Source organism: Ctenopharyngodon idella, chromosome 22 (genome assembly GCF_019924925.1).
Source record: "Ctenopharyngodon idella isolate HZGC_01 chromosome 22, HZGC01, whole genome shotgun sequence".
Lineage (NCBI taxonomy): Eukaryota > Metazoa > Chordata > Actinopteri > Cypriniformes > Xenocyprididae > Ctenopharyngodon > Ctenopharyngodon idella.
Window position 1 is genome coordinate 12,793,273 of NC_067241.1, and position 20,298 is coordinate 12,813,570.

General features: G+C 34.1%; 1 protein-coding gene across 5 annotated transcripts in view; it reads left to right on the plus strand.

Moving 5' to 3' along the window:
• Positions 1-20,298, plus strand: part of plekhg5b (pleckstrin homology domain containing, family G (with RhoGef domain) member 5b) — a 79,188-nt gene that overhangs the window by 45,551 nt on the left and 13,339 nt on the right. For 4 of the 5 annotated variants that reach the window (XM_051881149.1, XM_051881150.1, XM_051881151.1 and 1 more), the window contains 6 exons: positions 1,048-1,189; positions 2,702-2,801; positions 4,657-4,726; positions 5,058-5,149; positions 6,427-6,563; positions 8,626-8,792. In XM_051881149.1, coding sequence (XP_051737109.1) covers positions 1,048-1,189; positions 2,702-2,801; positions 4,657-4,726; positions 5,058-5,149; positions 6,427-6,563; positions 8,626-8,792 — 708 coding nt within the window. Of the gene's footprint in view, positions 1-1,041; positions 1,190-2,701; positions 2,802-4,656; positions 4,727-5,057; positions 5,150-6,426; positions 6,564-8,625; positions 8,793-20,298 lie in introns of those variants that run through there. The other variant, XM_051881153.1, reaches the window with a different exon arrangement.

Sequence of the window (20,298 nt, forward strand, 5' to 3'; positions counted from 1 at the left end):
TTCAAAAGATTTCTATTTCAAATAAATGCTGTTCTTTTGAACTTTCTATTCATTCTATCAATCCTGAAAATGTTTATCGCAGTTTCCACAAAAAACATTAACTGTTTTCAACATTGATATTAATAAGAAAAGTGTCTTGAGCAGCAAATCTGCATATTAGAATGATTTCTGAAGGACCATGTGACACTGAAGACTGAAGTAATAATGCTAAAAATTCAGCTTTGTCATCACCGAAATAAATTACAGTTTACAATATATTTTAAAAAGCAGTTATTTTAAATTTGTAATAATATTTCGCAATATTACTGCTTTTTACTGTATTTTTGATCAAATAAGTTTAGCCTTAGTGAACATAAGAGTATTTCAAAAACAGTAAAAAAACACATTATACTACCAGTACAACCAGAAATAAGGTAAAAAAAAAAATATATAGTATATAATATATACTATAGTACATGAATTCTGTTGCCACACTGTAAAATTATTTTCATGATTTGTTATCAGAACATTTGTTCTTTTGTCAAATCAACTTAGATAATTAATGTGGTTCAGCTAACATAATATATTGAGTTTCTGTTGATTAAACCAATCGCCTTCATTGTATTAACTCAAATTTTTAATTTCAACGAACTCAAAATTTTAACCAGGTAACTTACTTTTTTAAGTTAAACCAATTCTTTTTTACAGTGTATGTACAATATATATTAATGGCATTACCTTTTGAGTCATCCACTGTACCATGGTATTTTGATAGTAAATGATGTATACTAATTTCTAAATAATTTTTCTTTGTGTTTTTGGACTGGTTTGGGGTGTAAATGACGCCCTTTAGCAATGTACGTGTGTGTACGGTTGTGTTTAAGAAGGTATGTCATGATGTGAACTATCAGAAGAGAAAGTTCAATACCTAGACGGTGACTTCAGCTTGCAGAAGCAACATTATGATGTCTTTTTGTAGTGTGGTGAAGTGAAATTAAATTGACCCCGAGTGACTCAAAGGTTCTCCCCACATTGTCTGATGGATGATTTCTCTCTCTGTTCCTGTAGGTGTGTCATCACCCAGACTGTCAGGAACTAAACGGTAAAAACCCTCTGCACCTGTGTGAGTCATGTGATTCTCGCTGTCACCTGGATGAGTCTGACAGCATGCACTTTGACAGGCATCCCCGCTTTGACATACAGCCACAAGGTAAATGGACCTACAGGCACAAACACACTTGTGTTGCTCTCTGACAAACAGGTTTATGCTTCGTACAAATGAGTGTCGTTCAAAAACACCTGAATGTTAATTTGTATAATCAATAACTACCATTAAAGGGTTAGTTCACCCAAAAATGAAAATAATGTCATTAATTACTCACCCTCATGCCGTTTCACACCTGTAAGACCTTCGTTCATCTTCGGAACACAAATTAAGATATTTTTGTTGAAATCCGATGGCTCAGTGAGGCCTGCATAGCCAGCAATGACATTTCCTCTCTCGAGATCCATTAATATACTAAAAACATATTTAAATCAGTTCATGTGAGTACAGTGGTTCAATATTAATATTACAAAGCGACGAGAATGAATCTTTTGTGTCGAATCATGATTCGGATCGCGTGTCAAACCGCCAATCTGCTGAAATCACGTGATTTTGGCTCTCCGAACCGCTGATTCGTCACAAAAGATTCATAACGCTCCAAAGCTTCATGAAGCAGTGTTTTGAAATCGGCCATTACTATATAAGTCGTTTTTTTTTTTTTTTTTTTTTTTTTGGCGCACCAAAAATATTCTGGTCGCTTTATAATATTAATATTGAACCACTGTAGTCACATGAACTGATTTAAATATGTTTTTAGTACATTAATGGATCTTGAGAGAGGAAATGTCATTGCTGGCTATGCAGGCCTCACTGAGCCATCGAATTTCAACAAAAATATCTTAATTTGTGTTCTGAAGATGAACGAAGGTCTTACGGGTGTGGAACGACATGAGGGTGAGTAATAAATGACAGAACTTTCATTTTTGGGTGAACTAACCCTTTAAAATTCAATCATTCAATCACCCATCAACAGATGCTGATTTTAAATAAAATAAGTAACTTATTATTTGATAAAGTATGTTTTCTAAAATATTTTTTCTTATTTGAAAAAACTTATATTAAAAATATTTTAAAGTTTTTTTTTTTTATTAAAAGATTTTACTTATACTTTTTTATCTTTATCTTTTCGGTCTTGAACAACTTTTTATCTTTTTTTTATTATTATTGTATATCCCTGCACCATTATTTAATAAAAAAAAATATTTATTATTATTAGGCAGTGTTATTTTAGTTTTATTAATATTTTGAATTAGGTTTTTTTTTTTTAATTGTAATTTTAGTTTAACTTTTTAGCCATTTCGTTCTGTGCTTTTATGGTTTTATTTTTTATTATTTCTGTTTAGCTTTTTAATTTTTTATTTCAGTTTTAGTTATTTATTTATTTATTTACATTTTATTTAAATAAATTTTTTTTATTATTATTTTTGTTTTATTTATGTAATAATTTTAATGTTTAAACTGCTTATTTTAAGTTTTTCAACTAATATTAATATTTTATTGTAATTCAGCTTCATTTCAGAAATGTTTTAATAGTTTTAGTTTTAGTTAATGATAATAACCCAGTCTATAAATAGTGAAGATTGTGAGATCAGACTTGTGTAAAATCTTTGTCGTCAGGTTCTATCCTGGCGCGGAATGTTTCGACGCGTTCCTGTCCACCTCGCACAAGTCCCCCTTCAGATCTAGAGGAAGACGAGGAAGGAAGCACTGAACGAGGGTCAGTCGGTGATCCACAACATTCAAATAACCATATGGAATTTAATTAAAGGGGTGGTTCATTATGATTTCACATTTTTAACTTTAGTTAGTGTGTTTGAGCAAAAACAACATCTGCAAAGTTACGACGCTCAAAGTTCAATGCAAAGGGAGATATTTTCTTTTCAAGAATTCTCTGTTTAAGGACTACAACAAACGGCTGGTAGGGACTACAACGAGCTTCTTCCTGGGTTAGTGACATCACTAACCCTAAAATTTACATAAACCCTGCCCCCAAGAACACGCAACAAAGGAGTGAGGTCATGTTATTGCAATACATTACGCAAGACAAATGCAATAGCATGTTATAAAAGAAACATGAGTTATAACCGTAATTAAACTAAACTATACCTGTTCTGTCTTTATGCAGCATATATTCTCTGGCTCCATAGGCATTTTACAACGGTTCCCACACGAGCGATTTCTAGATTATCATGACAGATATGCTAATCAATGACTTTAAGATATCCCACATCAGCTACATAAATTCATCAGCTAACCATTCAGAAACATCCTGTTGCATTCTACATGTTATCACTTCTTCTGGAGTCTCTCCATCATTGTCCGAATTCGATTTGAACATAAAAGGCTGAACAGTTTCTGACATTTTCAGTGAGTCTTCGTGAGGTAATCAGAGCTGCTAACACAAGCTCTTGAAACCCCGCCCTCTGCTTAGGAGCAGCAGCTCATTTGCATTTAAAGGGACACACACTCACTAAAACGGAGCGTTTTTGCTCACCCTCAAAAAGTGACAAATTTAACATGCTATAAAAAATGATCTGTTGGGTATTTTCAGCTGAATCTTCACATGCATACTCTGGGGACATCAGAGACTTATTTTACATCTTGTAAAAATGGCATTATACCACCCCTTTAAATAAATATATGCAGTAAGAGTTTCGGAGTGATTCGCAGAACTGAGTTATTTTACATGAGCAAATCATGATCCGGTGTTTTCAGTGTCTTTGAGCGGCTCGGTTTGAAGTAAATGCTCCACACAAAATCCATCTTTGTAAGAGCTGTGAGATTTTCACTTACAACATGCATTTGGGAAAGAAACAGGTGCCAACCATCTTCCCAAATTTTGTAATGAGAAGTGCTTATAAACAGAATGTTTTCAACAAAAGAGATGCTTTAAGGGCTCCTTGCAGTTTTTAATCAAAATATTATTATTATTATTTTTTTTTTTTTGCAAAATAAAAGCACTGTTTACAATATTTACCATATAAAATTACAATTAGCATTGCAATTTTATAGTTGTACTTTTATTATTGATATTGTATTCATTACAATACTCAAAATATTTCTCTATTATTTATATTCTTATTATAAATATTTGTTTTTTTCCATTTTACAGTGAAATATTAAGATAATTATTAATTAATCTTGTTTAATATTTTATTTGATGATAATGATAACAATATGATAATAATAACAATAATTATTATTATTAAATGTATTATTATTGTTGTTGTCATATTGATATATAATCACAAAATCTTGACCGAAATTAGGCCAGATTTATTTTATTTAATATTTTTATTTAATAATAATAGCAATAATAACAATGTTATTATCATTATTTTATAGACATGCTTGTATATAATCACATTTTTTGGCCAAATTGTTCAGCCCTATGAACAAATACAGCAAACCTGGTGCATTTTTTATGTATTTATTTATTGCAATTTTAATCTGAAAAATTATATTTTTTCCCCCAGATCATTCAGCCCTAAAAAATACTGTGATAATGCCTCGTACAAATGCAATGATCCATTGTATTCATGTGCCTGTGGTATTTTTCTGTCTTTTGACAGAGAACGTAAGACAGGAGGAATGAAGCTGAAAGGAAGAGAAGGAAAGAAGCCCCGGCGGCGCCACACTGATGTAAGTGCTGTCCTCTTTTTGCAAAGGCTCATTGGAAACTTTTGAGTTCCTTCCTAACTGTTCTCAATGACGGTCTAAAAACAAGCACGTATAGCCCCTTTGCATCCTACATATTACATTAGTTTTACTGCAAAAGTACAGACTTGAATGTGAGCTTTCCTATGCAACATGGTGTACAGGAAATGACACGTCTCTGAATCAACAGCAGCCCCAGGATGTGGTCCCTTGATAGATATCTTGTGGTTATCACATCTAGTGTTTGGTGTAAATGACTGGAAGGGGTCTGTCTGCTGCTTACTTTTGACCAGTGTTGGACTGTCGCCCCCTATAGGACCCCAGAAAGGAGTGCTTCAGCCTCAAGTTTGACCTCAACATAGACATAGACACGGAGATCGTCCCCGCTGTCAAAAAGAAGACATTACGGTAAGTCAGGGAACAGATCTCTGGGATCTGAACCCACAATCTTGGTGTTGCTAATGCCATTGTTATGAGAAATCGAGTCCCCCCCAGGAATCGGGTCTCCTTTAGGATCCAGACGGTAATGCCTGATCAAAAGTTGTTGTCGTGATGTCTTGACTAATTATAACCTATTTAACTACTGTATGATGTTTATTACATTAAGTGCACAAACAACATGCTAGAAATATAAAACGAATGCCTATGTATTGCATAATAAAACAAACTGGAAACACAACCATGCCTAAAAATGTATTTTTTTAATAAGGATAAGGATTGTTACAACATACTATGTTCTGTAAAAATAATTTAATATTAATTTAACACTAAAATAGCAACATGGTGTGTATATATAGCAGTAATAGCAATATTGAGTAATACTATAATAATTTTGTAATAACTTAAAGGGTTAGTTCAACCGAAAATGAAAATCATGTCATTTATGTCGTTCCACACCTGCAAGACCTTCGTTCATCTTCAGAACACAAATTAAGATATTTTTGATAAAAATCAATGGCTCAGTGAGGCCTGCATTGACAGCAAGACAATTTACACTTTCAGATGCCCAGAAAGCTACTAAAGACATATTTAAAACAGTTCATGTGACTACAGTGGTTCAACCTTAATGTTATGAAGCGACGAGAATACTTTTTGTGCACCAAAAAAACAAAATAACGACTTTATTCAACAATATCTAGTGATGGGCAATTTCAAAACACTGCTTCATGAAGCTTCAAAGCTTTACGAATCTTTTGTTTCAAATATGTGTGAAATTTCGAAACACTTATTACGTAACAAAGCCTTGTTTACTGAAATCACATGACTTTGGCAGAAATGCTTGATTTCAGAACCTATAGTTTCAGTTTCAGTAAACCATGTAATTTAAAAGACATTAATGGTCATTATAACGCATTTTAAACTATATAAATTGCAGGAATTATAATCAGGCACTTAAAAATACTACCCATTAAAAGTCTGTTGAACCAATGGGTTCACTCGGGGTCCTAAAGGAGACCCGATTCCTGAGGGGACTCGATTTCTCTATGTGTTTTCTTTGAATGGGTAGTTAATGTGTCCATTGCATAAATAAATATTTTTTTTATTTGAATACCATTGAACTTCCATTCAAAAGGTCACCTTTAAAGGTCTAAATCTTTGAATGGCTGTTTATTTGATTTAAAACTCTGTTTTTGTTTTGTTCATTTTGGCTGTGAAACTTATACACTCATTTAATTGTTCTTTAGAGAGGTGCTCGGACCAATTTTTGAGCGCAAGGGCATTGAATTATCCCGAGTCGATCTATTCCTGGACCAGTCGAACACTCCACTCTCACTCCACTTTGAGGCATATCGTTTTGGAGGACATTACCTTAAAGTGAAAGGTAAGAGTCACCCTGTATGTTTTGTGATGTGGTTTGAAGCATAACACATCCTCTGCAGTGTCCACCTTCTTCTCATCATCATGGTTTCCAGCAAATCACTGTTTTTATTGCCTCAATCTTGCTGTCAACATTTCCTCCCTTCAGCCTCGATAACCCTTTCTTCCTGCATTATCACAACAGTATAGTTCAAAACTCTGTATTACACAACACGCAGACGCTGTGTCCACAGAACCAGACAGTTTCCCGGGAAATGAGGTGCGACCAATTAAACTTATTTAGAGTTGTTATACTTCTAAGGAGCCTCACACGGGATGTGCCGTTTCTTCAAGTAGATCACCTCATTCACATGACTCTTTTCATGAATATACAACCATATGCCTGTCTTTACAAATCCCTGTCCCCACGTCTTTAATCAGATAACGCGAATACACGCCAACGCAGGCATACCACCTACTGCTCTTGCGTAATACTCAGCCTGTGACGTAAGAATGAAGTCAGGGGTTAGTTTTAAAATGATTGGGACATTAACAGCTAGTCTGAGGAGTGGTGAAAAGTTCAGTTCATGCTGAAGATCGACTCTTTTGAAGTTCTTCTGTTGCTTTGAATCATACTAACAAAGGATTTGAGCATATTCAGTTATGAGTTTGGAATTTCCTACAAACAATAATCCACGCAGTATTGTAAGTATTTTATTAAATTATTTTTTTTAAATATTTTTTTTTATATATATATATATATATATATATATATATATATATATATATTTTTTTTTTTTTTTTTTTTTTTTTTTTTTTTTATTGAATTTTATTGAACTTATTAATTTTTATTTAATTTTATTGTTTTATTTTATTTTGTGTTGAAAATCTGTTTTAGTAACATGACCTAATATACTTATGGATGCCAAAAGAGCCATATTTTGTACTTTTGCAGCATTTCATTTTTTTTACCCCCCCAAGTCCTTAGTGTTAGCCACAGTTTTTAGATGAAATTTAGTTTTATAAGAGCATTTTCCACCACTTAGATAGTAAAGAGGCTGTTTTGCTACATTGAGACTTCGTATGTAAATGATCTCTGTTATGATTGGCTAATCTCTTTGCATGTAAGTGATCACAAAGTGATCAACACTTTGCACGTTCACTGTCCTTCTCTTTTATCATATCTAAACACCTCAGTCCCACTTGTAATATTGAGTTTGTAATTAAATGATATTTCTTAGAAACAATAATTTACAGTATTATAAGTATTTGAAGAGTTTGGTTCCAAAACGCTGTAACTCCATTTTGATTAATTTGAGTAAAAAGATGTTTTCTTTACCAAGAAAGTGGCAAGATGAAAACCACTATTTTCTGTTTCAAAGTTTCACATTGCATCTTTTGGTTATAAAAACATTAAAAATTCAAATCTACATTTTGATTTTAAAAGGTTTATTATAAAAACGGAATTAATGCAATTAATCCATCAATATAAAAGTAATTTTTCATATTGAAAGTAAGTTGATTCCCACTTGTAATATTGAGTTTGTAATTAAATGGTATTTCTTAGAAACAGTAATTTACAGTATTGCAAGTATTTTGTTCTTGTTTTTTTTTTTTTATTAATTTTTTTTATCTATTTTTTATTTTAATGTTTTACACTTTATTGAATTTTATTTTTTAATTTAATTTAACATGAATTTAGTTTAAAAATAACAACAACAACATAATTATAATAATAATAATAATAATCAATTAATTAAAATGTTGGTTTCATATTTAAAATAATGTTTTATAAAAACCTCTCAAAGCCGTGTGCTCCACTGCATTTTTTTTTTTTTTTTTACCATGGTTAAAGGCATTATTATATTATATTATATTATATTATATTGTATTATATTATATTGAATTTTGGGTTTTCAATTTTTAACTACATTTTATTAGGATTTGATATTTTCAACTTTTATCCATTAGATCTATTTCATGAACATAATTAATTTTTTCACATATTTGACTTATTCAAGCAATTAAATCAGTATTTGTAAGATGTTGTATGCTGTGCAGTGATTTATTTCTGTGTTTTTCTGCAGCTCGACCTGGCGATGAACTGAAGGTGGAGCAAAGCGTGAAGGACCTGCGCTCTTTGAGTCTACCCAACATGAAGCCGACAGGAGGGGGCAGCGTCTACATCCTCACACCGGGCAGTGAGAGGGCAGAGCACGGGTCCCTACCGCGGCGTGAGAGCATTGACATACTGGTCAGTACTGTCGCTTTTTCCTGTGTACACCCACTCAAGCCTTTCAAAAAGCTGGTTTGCGTCGTAAATTAAATTTACAGTTTCTATTTTAATTTTTTTTATTTAATTTTGTGTTGTAAATCTGTTTAAGATGACATGGCCTAATGTGCTTATAGATGCTAAAGAGGCCACATTTTTGCAGCATTTATTTTTTTACCCCAAGTCTTTATAGTGTTAGTCAAGGTTTTTAGTCGTAATTTAGTTTTGCAAGACCATTGTCAGCCACATATAAGGGTTTGTTTGTTTGCTTGTTTTACTTTTTTTTTTTTTTTTTTTTTTACATTTTTGCAGCATTTTATTTTTTACACCAAGTCCTTAGAATGTTTTTAGTCATATTTTATTTTATTTTATTTTATTTTATTTTATTTTATTTTATTTTATTTTATTTTATTTTATTTTTGTGCCATACATTTTAGAAACATGGCCTAATGTGCTTGTTTTTTTTGTTTGTTTGGGTTTTTTTACATTTTTGCAGTTTTGTAATAATGTAATAATTGTAATAATAATGTTTATCATAATTTAGTTTTACAAGACCATTTGTCCACTCCCTAGATAGTAGGAGATTTTACTTTATTTAATTTTTTTATAATTTAGTTTTTCAAGACCATTTTCTGCCCCCTCTAAAGTAAACAGGCTGTTTTGCCACTTTGACACTTCTATATGTAAATTATCTCTTATATGATTGGCTAATCTCTTTTCATGTGCATGTGTATTCGCTGTCCCAGTTGGCCATATATTCGTGTTTTCCTCTCCTTCACGATATCTAAACACCTCAGTCCCACTTGACCTTTCTTTTGAACATGACATATGCACTTCCTGTATGAAGTCATCCTCCGCCATATGGGTCACTCTGAACTTCTGATGTAGGTGATTGTTAGGATTTCAGCTCTTTTCTGTAGAAATTACTGGTTACTCTTTCAACATAATGGGATTGAATTTCCCCGGTTGCGCAGTGATACTCAGTACAGATAGATTCATGGAAAGACAAGCCTGAACGCACTCCTGTGTGCATGTACAAACAAGGATTTACAGATGAGTCCACACCGTAGGATTGTGCCTGTCGATGTCCCTCATGGAATTTTACCGTGATACAGGCTTGGCAATAAAAACTTCAGAACAGAGAATACAGGTCTAGGCTATGTCATCCCATCAGGCTTTGCTTTGCTGTGTGTGGATGAAGGTTACGTAACAGCATAAAACAAGTCTACACGTGTTGGGAAGAGTATTGCACAGGTATTACACATTAGACTCAGGGTTGTTTTTTTGGCCTTTAAGAAAACCACAGAGGATTGCTCTAATTAGACCCCGGGTTTGATATACAGGTTTTGTTTACAATAAAAGGTTAGTTTAAAACCAAAAAAGGAAGATTCTATGCTTTTATCTTCAGAGGCTTTGCCGTAATTATGGTTCTTCTTTGAATATCTTAGGTGACGACATTTTAATCATTCAAAGTTCAAATCCACTTCAATGTTCAATTATTTCAGCACACATTGACATTAAGGCATGTATCAGTACTACTATTGCTCATGCTTGAGTTTAGAAATTTAAACAAACCCTGTTTGTGTTTAGATGTGTCAAATCATGCAGCTTGTTAAAGCGAGGAGTGCTGTTACTCTAAACAACTGAGCTTAAGATTTTTCATCAGTTTTAATAAAAAAGAAGGGCTGTTATTTCACAGGCATCGCCTCTGGTGTCATTCAAGGCTTGTGGTTTTGCATTCACACATTTGTATGATAACAGCCTGCCAGAGTTTGCATCATGGTATCAACTGACAAATTTTTAGGTTCCACCACCCCCTTTTTTTTCCCCAGTGGACGTTCCTTATCAGTCTGTGATGCAATTCCCATTGTAGTTGTTCATTATATGCAAAGAGCACAATGTGTATCAAACTTTTCCCAAAATGTATTATTATATCAGAACCTTGATCGCCATTTGATTTTTATTTATTTTATTTTTTGTTGTTGTCATTTTTATCATTAAATTTGACTGGGTCCTGATAGATTTCAGAAGTAATTTATATAGTCAGATGAATAAATTAAATGGCCTTCAAGGTTCTAAAAAAATAATGTATTTTGGGAAAATGATAAATATACTATATATTACAAAATTAATTTATACTTAAACTATTTATGCAAACACTACTTGCTGAAGAAGATAAGCCAAGATGCGAGACTTGCGTCAGGATTGTAGTGAAACACTTTTTGCAACAAACAAAACTAGAAAATTAATGTAGTTTTGAAGAATTTATGTTTGTGCAGAAGTTTGGTGTTGGTAAGATTTTATGTAATGTTTTTGAAAGAATCTCTAAGGCTGTATTTATTTGATCAAAATTACAGTAAAAAAACTGAATATTGTGAAATATTTTTACAATTTAAAATAACGATTTTCTATTTGAGTATATTTTAAAATGTAATTTATTTCTGTGATCAAAGCTGAATTTTCAGCATCATTCCTTCAGTCTTCAGTGTCACATGAATCTTGATGCTCAAGAAACATTTCTTATCATCAATGTTGAAAACAGTAGTGCTGTTTAATATTTTTGTGGAAACGGTGATTCTTTGATGAATAGAAAGTTCAAAAGAACATTATTTGAAATAGAAATCTAATATTTTAAATGTCTTTACTGTCTCTTTTTGATCAGTTTAATGCATCCTTGCTGTATAAAAATATTAATTTCTTTAAAAAAATTCTTACTGACCCCAAACTTTTATGTGTGTGTGTGTGTCTAGTTCAGCCATGAAACTCTAGAGGGCGCAGGCTGATCGGTCCTTTACATCCAATCTGCAAGCAATCACATCATTACCGCATGGCACAAGCTGATTGGCATCTGCTGTTCCTGTAGCCAATGATTGCTTGCTCATCATTTAAATAGTCTGGTTCAGTCTTTTGAAACCCTCCACTTCCCCAGCTCCACCTGCCTAGATCTGCTTATGTATGTCTATTTATGCCGCAGCATATCTTACATGCTCACAGCAGCATGTCTATTAGCAGTAGCAAATAACACAAGCAAACAATAAACACAATCAAATAAATAAAAAACACAAGCAAACAATTCAGTCAAACGTACAAAAGTAATGTTTAAGTTAAATATAGCCTAAATATAAAGTTATGAAATTAAATTTTCCCCTTAACCCAAATCGTTTTGCTCTGGAACAAGTAATAATTAATAAGACCAAAGATTGCCTGTTTGATACAGTATACCCCAAATTAATTATATTTATAACCACTATCTACATAAGAGCCAGCAGCAAATTCCCGAAGGACTGGCCGAGATGAAGCTGTTCTCTGTGGGTACACGAGCACTGACGGCCTGGAGCTCGCATCTACGCAAGCGTCAAAACAAACAGTAAAATAGGTGCTATGTTTGTATATGAGTCAAATATTTGAGGTCTAAATAACTACATTCTCACCTATAAACTTTTTAAACTACATTTCATGACATAACATCAGTATAATTTATAAAAAAAATATGGTGGTTTTGCTCAACCGCCATGACAGTCGCCGCAAGCGAAGTGATACAAATGGTGAAACGGTACCAGTGCTGATACTGGGAGAATATTGTGCGGCTCTCAGCCAATCAGATTCGAGAACCAGAAAGAACTGTTGTATAAGTATGTATGTGTGTGTGTATATATATATATATATATATATATATTATATAGAATAAATGACATTATTCGTTTGGACCGTATATTTTGGTTGTTCTGACAGTAGCAGTGATCTGTTGTTAAGTCCACTGATATCCACTGACCTTCTCTGTTTCCCGCTGATGGAATTCTCAAGTCATCTGCCAACTATTCCGTTGGAATTTTTATGAGAGCTGCTTGGTTTTGTGTGTGAGCGCATTTGACCTGTATGTGGTAACTCACCCACTGTGTCTTGCCCCCTCACCAAAGTCTGACCTTTAGAAAGGAACCCATCACCCCTGGGATTATTGGTGCGGCGGTGACACCAGGACACCTCTTTGAGGTTTGATTGGCCAGATCCGCCCCGGTGGGGGGAGTGACCTTTGAAGCGCGAGCGTTTGATGTAGCATCATGACTTTTACACTCCCAGGAGCTGAAAGACGAGTCTCACAAGAGCAGGTTTTCAGGTGAAAGTTGTGTTTTTGCCCTTGCAACTTTGATCCAGGGGTTCTTTTGACATCAACTCACCTAAATATGATGGTCCTCTGGTGTATAAATGTTTGTTCCAAACACAATGTCGTTACTATGGTTACCATTGATGTTCAGTTTTAAATGCATGCTGGGATTCTGATGCTTTAAGCATGTCCTGTGGTGTAAAATTCATCCCTCACATCAAAGACGTCGACTTCAGGACTCCCTCTTTACCTTTAACCTGCGGCTCTGTTGCATTAGTCAAATAACATTAGATTGATAATGTAAGCTGGCATTTGTGCCACACCGTTCACCCACACAGATGCGCAGTAGAGCAGTCTTTCCTGCCTAATGATCTGAGAGGTGTATTACACAACCTGGCAGGCGATTAGGTCAGAAGTCCCTGTGGCCCCTAGGGCCCTCCAATGCACAGCAACACAGAGAAATGTCTTATTATAATGGATTTAGTGACTCCTGGTCATGTTGTGTATGTGCAACACCTCTAGCTATAACTATATATCTATAATGTCTGAATGTCATTGCATTAGATAACAAAACAAGTGGCATCTGCACTCAAATGCTTACAGATATTTTCTCAGAATTAACATCGCTTTTCTGAGCCGTTTTTGCTTAACGACTTTTAACCAACTGGTGTTTTTTTGTGTGGCTAAATTATGAAGTCAGTTCTATATAGTTCATCAATATGGACACGTTTTGCAAAGTTTGACAGTCACAAAATGTCAATATACTTTCTGTCTGTAACTGTTTCTATTTTTCATTCAATCAATTAGCTCCTAACTATGGAAGCTTGTTTCTGCCACAGAATAAAACAATTTAAAAGATTATTGCAACTTTCTATCTCACAATTCTGACTTTTTTTCTCACAGTTGAGGGATATAAACTCGCAATTGCGAGGAAAAAAGTCAATTGCAAGGGGAAAAAGGCAGAATTGCAAGATATAAACTTGCTATTGCAAGAAAAAAGTCAAAACTGTGAGAAAATATAGATACAGATAGATTCTGACTTTATAACTCACAATTGCGATTTTGTTTCACAATTACCTTTTTTATTTTTTATTCAGTAGCAGAAACAAGTTTCCATAACTAACAAAAGATACTTTTTGTGAAATATTTAGCGTGAAAAATGAGCTTGGTCAAAAATGAGTTTGGTTATATGTTTTTTATTATCTAATGCAATGACATTGGTAGTATATAAATACAGTTGTAAAATGTATTAATGCACATTTAAAAAACTATCAGTCATTTACTACTACCAGAGTTATTTTAGTATCATTGAGATAGTATTATATTATAGTTTTTATTAACATTTTGAATTCGTTTTTATATATTTTCTGTTTTCATTTTAATTTTAAAGTTTTAGTAATTTTGTTTTTTATTTTATGAGTTTTTGTTTTAAAATATGTCTATATATTTTATATTAATTTATTTCAGTTTTAGTTATTTTAGTATATCAAGTTAAACTAAATGAAAATGAGAAATTCTGCCTTAGTAAATAGCTGAAATAAAAGATTTTATTTATTTAGCTGTGTCTCCAATGAGAAGGTAATTGGCTTAACTTGCTTCGCATTTCAATACACGCATTGCAATATTTTCATTAGCTTCCAAAAGAATCAATAGTTATACACGAGCTATAATACAGAGGAAATGTGAATACTGAGAAATGCTGATTTCAGAGACTGCAGAGGGGTTTCGAAAAATGACATCAAAAGCTACCAGACAAGCGTTAAATAAGGAAATGACGTGTTTGATCAAATGTAGCTAGGTCAGTGAACTATCAAAGGTCTGGATAAACTGCACAGCATCTGTCGACTGCAACTAACTGCAGGAAATGAGCCTTTTCCTGTTCCTATTTGAACTCTCTGATAAGAGACCGGTTCAAAAGTGTATTAATATCACAGCATAGAGGTTAGTGTCGGAGCAGACAGATTTAATCTGCATCGGTTTCCCTCTATAAATGAAAGGATCAGGTTGTTTAATGTTTTGTTTAAGGTGTATAATAACTCTTGCAAGCTTTGGGCAAAAAAATTGCACGTATGGCAGATCTCAATATCTCTCAGTAAACAAGAGACCAATGCAATCCATAGTAATCATTTATTTACCTGGGTTATCAACAAAGAAACAAAGCTCTTGACACAGCAAACCCCCACATGTGATTGATGCTCTTGTGAAGTTAACACAATTACCATGCAATTAGTTTCTGATCATTAACACTCAGTGTTCGAAGACAATAGAACAAAACATGACTTTAGCAAAAAATGGGTCTTATCTTCATGGGAAACTAGTGAGGAGAATCTTGTTAGAACATTGTTTGGAAAGCAATTTCATGGTGTCTCACATAAATCACCTTAATTAGTACTATCTGTAATATAAAATAAAGCATTTACTGAACTTTAAATGTTTTGTAATGAATTGAATGTCTGTCAACACTGCCTTTTATACCCATATCAGCAAAACCACTCTTTTCTAGCAAAAATTTAGTGCAAACCAAACATGCTAACTTTTCACCCAAAAAATACAAAGGAAAAAATGTATTATTTTTGATATTATTGCGACTTTTTATCTCGCAATTCTGACTTATTTTTTAAGAATTGTGTGATGTAAACCTGTAATTGTGTTATGAAGTCAGAATTGCGAGATATAAAGTCACAATTCTGAGAAAAGAAGTCAAAACTGTTGTATTTAAACATGCAATTATGAGGGGAAAAAAGTCAGAATTGTGAAATTAAAAAAATCGCAATTACCTTTTTAATTTTTTATTTAGTGGTGGAAACAAGCTTCTGTAGAAAATGCCTAATTGTCATGAAAATATCAACATGCAAAATTGAATGCATCAAGACAAATCATCCAGACAAATCATTTCTTGTTTATTTCGTTTGATTTTGGTGTGAAATATGACCTAGATCCACTCACCCACTTACCCAATACTTCCCTACTGCAAGGAAGTGATCTTGTTTGCATCTGCTGTGGGAGGGATCAGCATCTAGTGTGTGAATGTTGTGTGCTGTGATGTGGAGAATGACTTTGGAGAAGATGGGAGGAGTAGACTTATGAAGTCATAAAGCAAAAGTTTAAAATCTACTCACTGTCAGCCAGATCCTGAGCACACGTGGGGATTCCTAGCTTGTTTTCTGCCTCTTCTCTGGATGTTGACTGCTGAAGTTTAGAGTAGGACTAGTGCTTGACTGAGGTCAGATAGGGCGTCCAGGTTGTATCATGGTACGTTTTGGACGTCTGTCCTCGTGGCATAGTTGGGATCTGCTCCACATGGATTCTGAAAGTCTGCCTGGTAAAGCATCTTTTAAGAGTTCATCACCAACAAAATGTCAGGTAAAGCAATGCTGCACCATTTATGAAACTCATTGACTTGCTCTCTAGTTAGCAAGTCAATGAGTTTCCACCTTTTAACCTGTTAACTGTCAGTGTGTCTGTAGTGGGATCCTTGTTGCATTTGTTTTATTGCCCATCCCTAACACATATTTTAGAAGTCATCATAAATTAAGTATCATTCGAAAGCTTTAACACTCAAAATTCATCCCGTGAAAACAGTTTTGAAATTGGACATTGCTTTACCATGGAAACGGTACTTTAAATCCTTTAAGCAGGCTCCGCCTCCTACACTGTAAAAAAGAATTGTTGGTTTAACTTAAAAAGTTACCTGGTTGCCTTAAAATTGAGTTGATTGAAATTAAAAATTTGAGTTAATACAATGAAGGTGATTGTTTTAATCAACAGAAACTCAAAATATTTTTATCTGAACCACATTAATTATTGAAGCTGATTTGACAAAAGAAAAAATGTTGTGATAACAAATCAAAAATTTTTACAAAATTTACTGCACTATTTTATAAAAAGCTTGACAAAACATATATCGTTGGAAAAGTCTGAGACTCAAGGTTCCATATTTGGCCATTATTTTGTGATAGAAGTGATATCAAGACAGAAATGAAGTAATTTGTTATAGGAAAATGCAACAAATCTCACCCGGTGGCTATTTTTGGTATTACGCCATAACAAAATCTCACAGGAAACTAGATTTCTGTGATATCAACTTCAATTTTGGAACACAACTTGGTTAGACATATGGCTTTGATTTTCTAGCTTTAGAGCCAAAAGTTTTGTAAAATATATTTTGTATTAAAAAATGTTTAGTTCAGTACATTTGCTTTTTATTTCAGCAATAGTGTGCTTAAAAGGACACCAACCTTAGGTCTGTATTTCAAAGCATTCATGAATTACAATTTAGGTTTGGATAGTGCATTTTTACATCTGTGATCAAAAAGGGAGGTGACGGTTCACAGATTTTAAACATGATGCACGTTGTTACCAGAAGCCACATTTGTAGTGTTTATGTTCCAGTGAATGATTCGTCAGTGATTAAACCCCCTGTATAGCATCACTGTATTTATCATTGAGCAAATGTTTGTATTGTGTGGGAAGATGCTACGTGTCCATGTGTAATGGAAGCTCAATGTCCACGTAATGGAAAGCCGTTAGCATCATTCCGCTACCTGACGACACAAGTTTGGGCCCTTGTGCTAGACAGACGCTTTTATCTCGTCAGACGATAAGGCCGTATCATGGTTTTGATCACTGATTAATCATCTGTCCTTAAGCTTCAATGGCTCTTTGTTCTGCCTCTGCTTTGACTAATTGAAGTGGGTGACATTGTGTGTGTTGTTGGCCCTGAGACTAGTCCTATGTTGACACTCAAGATAAAGTTAGATGAAATGTGACCTGGTCAGAATGGTGTTTGTTTAACATGTTTCTGGGTGTTTTTGTGAGTGCTGGTCACTCAAGCTGTTCTTCCATTTGTTTTTCATCTTTATTCAAAGCTTGATCAATAACTGTTCTTATCTTCATGCTGGTTTGTTGTGTTCTTGAGATAAACTATGTTGTATAGAGAAGTTTTAAGTAAAAAGGCCTCTACATGCATGAGTTCCCAGTGGTCAGTCTGTTGTTGTCAGGAATCAGGGTCATATTAAGGAAGATGTGACTGTTTAGGAGTGTGTTGTGGAAAGCAGTAACATTTTAACTAGGTGGATGAGAATTTAATCTGAGTGCTGGTGATGTAACCTGTAGGAAAATACCAACTTAAACACCTCAGCTGACTGCTAAACACTTAACATGATGTGGGTCTTGGGGGGTAAAAACCTGTGGATCCACTGAGGGGAAATTAATATGAATTTATTCATTCTTTATTTTATTTTGTTGTATTTTTTTTATTTATTTTATTTTAATTGTATTAATTAATTTTTTTACTTTCATCCACTGACAATTTTTTATATATATATATATATATATATATAATATGTATATATATGCAGTTTTACAGTGGTATGAAGTCTGGTATTGAAGTGGTTTGAAGTCTGCATGATTTTAAAATTTAAATCAAAATTGATCTTGTTTACTGTTGTGCACTTTCCTGGTCTTCAATTCGTAAAAGACCTGAAAAAACCCTGCCCTACATTTTGTCTCTCTAAATATCACTCTAGACTACGTCACATTACTGAAGTGAGTGGATTGCAAACACAGTTTATATTGACGTTAAGGAATTATAGAACATAATATATATAATAACTCTATAATGATAATAGATATAATGTACATTATTATATATCATTTTGTGTACATTAGGTCTTTAAGCAGGCATGTCCTCTAATGAGTTATTAATGTACCAAGCCTGCAGGTCCAAGACTGGTATTCATTTTTTTAAACTGCTATAATGAGGAGTATCATCCACTCAGTCATTTTCTTAAAGATCATGAAGTAATGTAAAAGTAATGCTCACACATAACTAGGTTGGCCATGGCATGTTTAGATTCATAATAACTTCAAGACTTGCTGCAACATGTAGTATAGTCCGGGATTCCCCACAGTTTCCTATTTTGGAGTTCATTTCCCTGTAACGCCAAAAAAAAAATTGATGCTGGGAAATCACACAAGGCCACCGGAATGCCATGCTACTATCACTTTCAATTTATCATAAATCCAGAGGATCATCAGAACCTTTTTATAATGATAGTAGACTAATTCATTAAATTGATCAACTGCAGTTTTATGTTAAGCTAATTTTAAAAGTCTTAACTACATTTTTCTTGAACATGCAATTACTTTTTCTGTACACAAGGACTGAAGTAAACTTATTTTTAGATTTTAAATCAAAAATACGTTGCCAAACATATGGTTGGTGTTTTTGAGGCACCAGGATGTGTTCCTGGGACTCTGCTTCTCCCCTCCCTCTTTACATGTGACCCTCTGTCTTTAAGCAGCCACACCTCTATTTCCTTCCCCACACAATGGGACAGGATCCTCCTAGTTGCCATGACGTTTGGGCTGTCCTATTCAGTAATGCATGCAGACAGACTCGGACAGCTTTACCTCTCATTGCAGGTCGAGCAGCACTGGAACACTAAAGAGGACCTAGTAGGGAGTCCTGATGCACCTCATATTTTTAGAAGGAAATTAAGGGGCGCTGAATTAAAATTAGTGATCTATCATTTAACACACTTCGTTTTGGCTCAGAAACTCTTCTAACACCAGGTTCTGCAGTACTTGTGTATCCGTTGGCTTTTTTGTGAGTTTGAAGAGAGGAGGCTTTGAGTGATCGTAGCAGCTGGCTCTAGCATGGGTCAGGCTCTGTGAACCCGGCTGAGAGATTACCATGGTCTACCTCTCATTTGACATGCCGCTTGCTTCCATGGTGAGTAGATCAGACTCTCTGGGAACCCTGTTCCGCTTCATAAATTCGCTGGTCATTCAGTCCATCCACAGAGAGTGAGAATCACCAGGCACAGCTGATCCGAAAGTGGGTATAACTGCATGAGTTTGAACAAACTGCATTTTTTAGCTTTTGGATAAATTATTTGCTTTATTGGTGCTGTGCAAAGTTTATCGAGGGTGTTGGTTGTTGTAGTTGAAGCTGAAAATAGATTAACAGATGTGTGGCGTTCAACTGAAGGATTTCTTTTGATGTGGCGTTTATTGCTTATGTACCCTATGCGTTTCTGTTTATAGAGTACTTTCTTTATTGGTTGTATGTTTTTCATTATATAAACCCATTATAATATGAATGTTTTTAGTTTTATTGCAGTAACTTTAATGTTGTGTCAATGCTGGTAGTGTTGAGCCATAACCAGCGTTCAGACGTCCGTTGTTCATCCTCCCCAAAGTAGGGTCGTTTCCTGACATCTGCGTCCTCATCCTTTCACCCCAGATTGTTCAGAAATCCCCTCATCAAAGCTCATCGTCTGCATCGGTTCTAAATTTAGCAAAAAGGGCATAGTGGCCAATCCGCCAGTCTTTTGCAGGGATGTTCTTGAATGCCTTGCCAACAGTACAATTCACAGAGAA